Source organism: Hylaeus volcanicus, chromosome 5, assembly GCF_026283585.1.
Source record: "Hylaeus volcanicus isolate JK05 chromosome 5, UHH_iyHylVolc1.0_haploid, whole genome shotgun sequence".
NCBI lineage: Eukaryota > Metazoa > Arthropoda > Insecta > Hymenoptera > Colletidae > Hylaeus > Hylaeus volcanicus.
Genome location: NC_071980.1, coordinates 14,899,487 through 14,907,378, shown reverse-complemented (window position 1 = coordinate 14,907,378; position 7,892 = coordinate 14,899,487). Strand labels below are relative to the sequence as shown.

The 7,892-nt window shown below is 38.2% G+C and overlaps 2 protein-coding genes across 3 annotated transcripts in view; one reads left to right on the top strand and one right to left on the bottom strand.

Annotated features, from left to right (window-relative positions):
* Nucleotides 1-5,117: 5,117 nt before the first annotated feature.
* The window catches only part of LOC128876487 (E3 ubiquitin-protein ligase MIB1-like), a 605,287-nt gene continuing 602,512 nt past the window's right edge, over nucleotides 5,118-7,892 (bottom strand). For both annotated transcript variants that reach the window (XR_008457035.1, XM_054122907.1), the window contains 2 exons: nucleotides 5,566-5,695; nucleotides 5,118-5,439 (listed from right to left, as the gene is read on the bottom strand). The gene's annotated coding sequence lies outside the window, so the exon portion shown is untranslated. The remainder of the gene's footprint in view (nucleotides 5,440-5,565; nucleotides 5,696-7,892) is intronic.
* On the top strand, nucleotides 5,439-7,007 carry LOC128876489 (zinc finger BED domain-containing protein 4). Its single transcript, XM_054122910.1, has one exon. It carries the CDS (start codon nucleotides 5,846-5,848, stop codon nucleotides 6,782-6,784), a length of 939 nt encoding a protein of 312 aa, XP_053978885.1. The 5' UTR covers nucleotides 5,439-5,845; the 3' UTR covers nucleotides 6,785-7,007.

Below are 7,892 nucleotides of genomic sequence, written 5' to 3'. Positions count from 1 at the left end.
GTGTTAAGAAAATAGCAGTGGATTCGACGTGGGAAATTAGGGGTTCTCTCCGTATCGCGCCTGGCAGCGGAGCCCCTCTGGAGTTTAAAGGATTATTCCCACTATTTTCGGAGGCTAACGGTATTAGAGGTCGCGGGTTCTATCGGGCACGGACATTATCGTTTCGACGACACTGCTTATCCGTATGACCTGCTTTCCCGCATTTTCGATATCTAACGGTATAGCTATTATTTGACCCATTGAATTGATGGTTCGGTCTCGATCGACAGGTTGCAGCGATATGGCCGGATTTCTCGCAAATGAAACATTTAAACTCGTGCATTTCCGTGGGTAAAATCCTAGGGTTAACGTAGAAAGGGGTTTTGTTTTTCGGTGGTTCTATGGGACCTATATTGCGTTCTATTTTAGAAGCTAGGGCAATGAGCGATCTCAAATATTTTATATCGTCTCTCGAAGCTATTCCTGCAATAATATTATAACGTAGCCCTCTTAAAAATCCCTGTATCGCGTTTTCGGTGAGAATAGCACTAATCCCTACAAATTCCTCGGAATTGTAATTTTTGCGTGGTTCTCGAATACCAAAATTTAAGATGTTCTGTACTCTAAGTCCGAATTCATTTATTGTCTCGCGGTCGACACGTTGAATAGCCTTTAATTCGTCCTGAACAGCGCTTAGATCAAAATGTTGAGCATACGCGGATTTTATTAAGGCAATCAATTCTTCAATATTTTCCGGCCTATCCTCGCCTACTATGCTGTCATAAACGCGGTATTGTATTCGACCTCGTGCTACAGTAAGCAAATAATCTTTATGTTCAGCTCCTACGATAGAATCGGCAAGTCTACATTGAGCAATGAAATTTCCTACTTCAGATGATTTTCCCTCAAAATGAGGTATTATATTTACTATTTGATCATACGAAATACGCGGTGCGGTTCTCGGGAGTTCGATCGGCATTGAAATTGCATTGTTAATCAGGTCACGTGGAGTGGTTTGCTGCGAGGGTCGCATTTGAGTTAGGATGGGATCATTCAATTGGGGTTGAAGCGGATAAGATCCCGAAAATATTACGTTAGAAGATACAGGCTCGGGCGATGTCGTAAGTATACTATTGCTTATACTTTCGGGAGGAGTAGGCTCGCCGTCTGATGTATTGCATCTTTGTAGCGCAGGCAGACCAGAAATTACGGAAGACTCGCTTATTCGAGGTATATTACTATAAACAGAAGAAGAGGAAGATCCTATGCTGGGAGATTCTACTGTTATGTCCTCTATAAAAAAAACTCGACACCACCACGCAGACTAGGTTTGCGGCACTTCTTGGTCTTTATAAATTTTCTCAAGAATGGCGGCATTTTGGCCTGGCAACTAATAAAGATTGTAACAAAATAATTTTTAACAGTCTGGACTTACAAATTTTGTTGATGATTGGCTAAGGTCTACTATAAGGTCGTTTTAACACTCGCGTGTTCGTTTCTCTTCACAGCAGCTGCTCCTATTTTGGTCGTCGTCGGACCTTGAGCTGGCTGGTCTCCGTCCTGGACAAGGAAGGTCCTTTGGGTCTCGAGGTCGACGATGCCCCTGTTGCATGAAGTTTCCCTTGTGTCTCGTTCAGCGATGATCACCCCTTAATCAAGGTCAGCAGGAAGGCCCGATGATGATGTGGTTAGGGTGCATGTGATTACGATGGTAGCTACCACGGCTGCCGAATACCCGTCTCCGGTATTTACCCTTGCTCTTAGGGAAACCGTGCAAAAACCCAAGAGAGAGAGGATGCACTGATTCTGATGTCCACTTTATATTGCAAATGTTCAATAAAACAGTTCGTAAAACCTTCGATTGTTATTAAAGCGCGAACTCGCGAGCCGGCAGTTATTTAGAAAATTCAAAAGTCTGTCACAATCACTCCAACTACGTTTGTGAATCAAATTTATTTGAAATATCCTACCGCTGTCACCAAAAATATGTTGCGGAACGCGTCGTGCGGTGATAGGGAATTTTTTGACGTGGGTAAGGTGCCCGTGGAGCGCTGAACCGCTCTGCCCGGAGAGGCGCGTGAAATAAAAATTTGAAATACTTTTAGGAAAAGCAAAGACGTTTATTCAGTCGACTCGTTTGGTTTAAAAATCGTTTCGTAGTTCGTTCCCAGAGGTTCGATTACGATTGATCTCTCTGGAAAAATCTTCGCTCGATCTGCTGCTTCTCTCCCTTCGGAAGATTCCCGATCCTCCCTTCGGGTTGTCCTGGTTCAATCGGGGGTTGCACCCTACTCCTTCTATCGGCGATCTTCATCGATCTCGGATCCAGCCCCGAGTCGGGTGGAGGTGGGAGTCGCGCGGCCATGTTTGTCCAGGGCTACATGTGAAGAGGGAAAGCGCGGAGACCTAGAGAGAGAGAAAACGCGCCACCGAGACACAGCAACCCTTAAGGAAATTTAGAAATTAAGGAACCGAGGTACTGCGCGAGTCTGTTATTTTCAAGGATCTTACGAGTTGGAACAAAACCTAACTCGACTCGAATTCTAAAGAAATGCATTCCAACGGAAACGGCGATTCGACACGGCCTATAATGAATCTATCAAGTATTTTCAGCGAACGTGCCCTTTTCTCTCCTGACTTTCGACTTTCCCACGCTTGATCACCCACGTCGAATGTTTTAACAATGTACGTGGCGGTTCGTTGATTCAATGCGTTAATCCATTTGAATTTCGCTCCTAATTTGAATATAAATATATACTACATGCGGTAGTGTTTAAGCTATTCCGCGTTGTGGCGCTACATGCCATGAAGCTAAGTTCACGTGATAGCGTAACAGACCAGAGACGCTCCATTTTACGAGCCGTTACGTGCGAAGTTAATACCTGCAAAACTAGTATTATTATAGTATTAAATAAATCAAACAAGTATCAGAAGTTATAGGTCTATCACGCATACTATCATTAGTAAACCAATCCCCACAATTCATCGTTATCGTTATCGTTAGTGTCCCACTATCTCCCCTTAGCGGCAATTCAAGAAACTACAAATGCGTCAAATTTAAATTGTACAGGAATGAAGAATTCAAATGTCAAACTTTTGCAATCGATTATTTAAACAAATTGATAATTTTGTTCCCAGAAAAAAGAAGCATTACTTAGGTGTAAAACATTCGTTTTAAAAATAAAATCACCAATAAAGAAAGTTCTTATGTAAATTTATAACTAAATTAATAACTAATATCAAATATCAAATATCCACAAGAACGTTTCGTTTCGTAGGCGATTTCGGGCGCTGACGGTCAGAGTCAGTAGTTCATGGGTTCGCCCATGACTAGAAGCCTTTACGTGCACGGGGAAACCCGTAGCCGTAATTTGTCGTAGCACCGAGATTACAAAACTGCTCGGGAGAGGCAAATGTCGTTGTAACAACGGCAGCTAACAACTGACCGGGAGTGGTGACTCCTTACCATAGCACCGAGAGCCCATGCCGCTCGGGAGAGGTAAGAACCGGGCGTGGAGGGGGTAACTCGTACCGCGACCGGAAGGCTGTCTGCGAGATCATAAGCGCCCGAATGCAACGCACCGTTTGATCTTTGTCGAATCTTATTGTTAGATGGGTTTACTAATTGCCGCAATGAGTCGGTGAACTGTTCGCGTGTGGATATCGATCACGAAAATAAAGCTGAAAAGTCCCTCGCAGGGTCTTTGTGCTAAAGTTCCGATAGCTCGCGTTTAGGGAAGGAATATCAAACGACACCGTCAAAGTACAGATCGCGCCCGTTTGACGGCGAATGTCGAGCGATCATCGGCGAGTGGGCTTTGTGTCTTGACGCGGAGCCGCGAGTCGGGTGCGAAAAGAAAAAACCGCGCGACAATAACCCGAAGGAGGACACGTGCCAAAGGCACGTGGCGAATCTCGAAGATTCGATGGAGTTTTGGTGGAAGACTCAGGAGGGGATCACGAGTTTTATATGCTCAAAATTATTGAATGTGAAACTGGGTAAAACCTATTTCAATATGATTTAATTAAAAATGAATTATACATATTATGATACTACTTGTGTATGTAAAAATCAGTACAAAAAAATGATTGAAGAATGATTTGCTATAATTAGTAATTATTAATTACACAATTACGTATTATGTAACATGTAGATTATAATTACCCAGATAGGACAGGGACGTCTTATATACGTCCATAAGATGTCCGGTAATTCTGAATAGCTCCAAATATTACATACATATTACATCTCATATGTACAAAAAATATTGTATTCCTAATATTGAATAAACATTTTGTTTTACATGTTCAAACATATATTCTGTTGCGAATATTAGAGAAATATGTGTTTTATCTACGGAAAAAAATATTCTGTTCTACATATTGAATAAATATTATATCATAAAGAATATTAATAAATAATATTTATTTTGTTTAAAAAACAAGTATTTTTCCCTAAATCTAGAAAGTTCAGAACGGACATCCCTGGGACGTACAAAATTTAGGTCCCATGGACGTACGTAGGACGTTCCGGGCGGACGTTCCTGGGACGTACAGAATTTAGGTCCCATGGTTGTTCGCAGGACGTTCCGGTCGGACGTCGGACGTTTGGACGTAAACTGGACATAAAATGGACGTCCATGGAACGTCCGGTGCTATCTGGGTAAAGATCTCTTCCCTGTATTCAGACTCATTTTTGACTTCTTAAAGACAACATCTCACGTAAAATGTCTATCCAAGGTAGTGATGTGTGGAATTTCTTCGTGCCAGTAAACAATACTGGATATGCTACTTGCAAAATATGCAAAAAGAAATTATCGTATAAAACAACTACGACAAATTTAAAAAAACATTTGTGTTCAGTGCATCCTACTATTTCACTAGCATGGAGACAAAAACACAGGTAAGCTTAATTAAGATATAATAAATAAATATATAAGTAGTATGGGTGTGCATGTATCCAAAAAATGTATGCATTGAGCAAACTTTCGGAATCACACCCTATTCGACCCGATAACTACGCAACCTGTCTCGATTTGTATTTTCGGGTACCCACACACCCCTAATAAGTAAATAATTATAACTTATTTTGTGTTAAAACGTGTAAGCTAAAATAAAATGAAATGAAATGAAAAATGTAAAAATATAACAAAAATATTTATTTTTGTTTGTACGTATTAACACTGTAATTATCTCTAATCTAAAAACATTTTCCTGCATGCTTTTTCATATATCTATTGATTGTAGAATGTATTTCTCCATGTTTCCATTTTTTCTACCCACAGTCATCACAGTCCGCAACTGATCCTGATAATCCAGAAGTTCCTCAAGCTGGGCCAAGCAATATTATCATATTGCCAACAACTCAAGACAGTTCAGAACATACTACAAATTCTCAACCTGGTCCAAGTAACGTATTGCCATTGCTACTGTCAACATTTCAGGACACTTCAGCACATACTGTAAATAGAGTAACAATATCAACTCAACAGCGAATTACACCATTCCTACCACGAAAGATGACAACAGCAAACCGCAAAAATATTGATGAAAAATTATTATGCCTGTTTATAAAAGATTTGCAACCTTTTCAAATAGTTGATGATATTGGATTCAAAGAATTTGTACATGCTTTAAATCCAAGTTACGAATTTCCAAATCGCAAATTTATTTCACACTCTTTAATCCCGGCTCGCTTTGAGGAAGCCAAACGTACCTGCAAAGAAAAATTAGACAATTAAACAGTACTAAAGTTTCTATTACAACAGATACGTGGACATCATTAAATACTGAAAGTTTTATAGCTGTGACTGCACATTTTATTAATAATTTCAAATTAGAATCAATTCTTTTAACTTGGGTGCAAATGACAGATTCCCATACAGGTCAAAATATTTCAGATGTATTAAAAATAATATGCAACGAATGGGAAATTTTTAATAAAGTTGACTTTGCTACAACTGATAATACTTCAAATATGAAAACCGCTATTTTAAAATATTGTAGATGGAAATATATTCTATGTTTTGCACACAGTTTAAATTTAATCGTAAAATCTAGTTTAAATAATGATGCAATTAATTTACTCCTTGAAAATGTTAGAAAAATTGTTAATTATTTTAAAAAAAGCACCACAGCTGCAGAAAAATTGAAAACATGCCAATTAAATTCAGACAGAAATGTACAGAAGTTGATACACGACGTACCAAGTAGATGGAACTCTACTTACAATATGATAGATAGATTTATAGTATTAGAAGAACCGATTAAAGCAACAGCAGCAATAATTAATAAGAACATACCACAAAATACAAATGCAGAGTGGGAAATATTACATGAATTGACAGTCATACTTAAACCGATAGAATCAGCAACAAAAATTATAAGTGGACAACAATATCCAACCGTATCTATTATAATACCACTGACATCAGGATTAAGAAACATCTGCCAAAAACTAGAACAAAAAGATTTTTCAATATGTACGCAACAGATAATACACCATATTGAAATAGGAATACTAGAACGGTTTACAGAAATAGGAACAAACATAATAATACAAATTTGCACATTTTTAGACCCACATTTTAAAAATGCTTTTTTTTCTCAAGAAAAACTTGATATAACAAAAACAGAGATAATAAATATATTAATTGACAATAGAAACATAAATACAACTGAAAATATAATAAACATAGAAATAGATATACAACCAGATACAGATATAGATACAGATGAATTATCAATATGGGCTGCTTTAAAAGATAAAGTAAAAGAAAATACTCCGAAAGTCATGGCACCATAAAACAAAATAGCAACAGAAATACAGCAATATTTAAGGGAGGAGTTTTACGACAGAACTCGGGACCCATTAATTTGGTGGAAAGACCATCAATTCAATTTCCGTTATTGACTAAAATAGTAAATAATTTATTTTGCATGGTGGCTACTTCAGTGCGATGCGAAAGATTATTTTCTAAAGCTGGGTTAATTTTAACAGAAAAAAGAAACAGATTACAGGCAGAAGAATTATCTATGCTGTTATTTTTAAACACCAATACATAGTTATTTATTTTTTATTACATATATTTTATTCCTTTGTTATTTTATTCTTTGTATTTTATTTATAGTATTTGTATTATGTTTTATCTATTAATTATATTTTCTAACTGTGTTACACTTTGTACAAATCTAAAGACACTTCCAATTAAATTAAAACTTACAATTCATAATTATTGACTTATTTTCATTACTCTTCACTGTTCCTCATTAAAACATTCCTTTATTTATTATTCTTTACTTTACTTTATTTTATGCGGTGTATTTGATGTCATTAATTACATACTTATGTAGAATATATGTAAAATATACAGGGTGTCCCAAAAATGTGGAGGTCCTTGAAAAGGGTGGTTCAGGGGGTGATTTGAAACAACTTTTTCCTTAGCGAAATTGTTGTCCGAGGCTTCGTTGAGGAGATATTAACGGAAAACACTGACCAATCAGAGCGCGCGTATACTGTTGGAGCGGCCGCGATAGCGATGGCTACGTGCTAGGTAGCCGCTCTCGTACGCGAACAAGTGAAGGATATTGACGCGGCCGCTCCAACGGTATCCGCGCGCTCTGATTGGTCGGGTTTTTTATTAATATCTACTTAACGAAGCCCCATCCGACATTTTTGCAAAGGAAAAAGTTGTTTCAAATCACCTCCCGAACCACCCTTTTCAAGGACCTCCAACATTTTTGGGACACCCTGTACAGGTTAGGGTGTTTATCATTGCGGCGCATATACATTAAGGCTGAAGATTCTAACAACGCATGCAAAGAACAGTTATGTTCTTCACCAATCAGAAGCAATCACGAAAAATCACGAATCACTGTGGAAAATCACCGTGATTGGCAACGAACGTGATCGA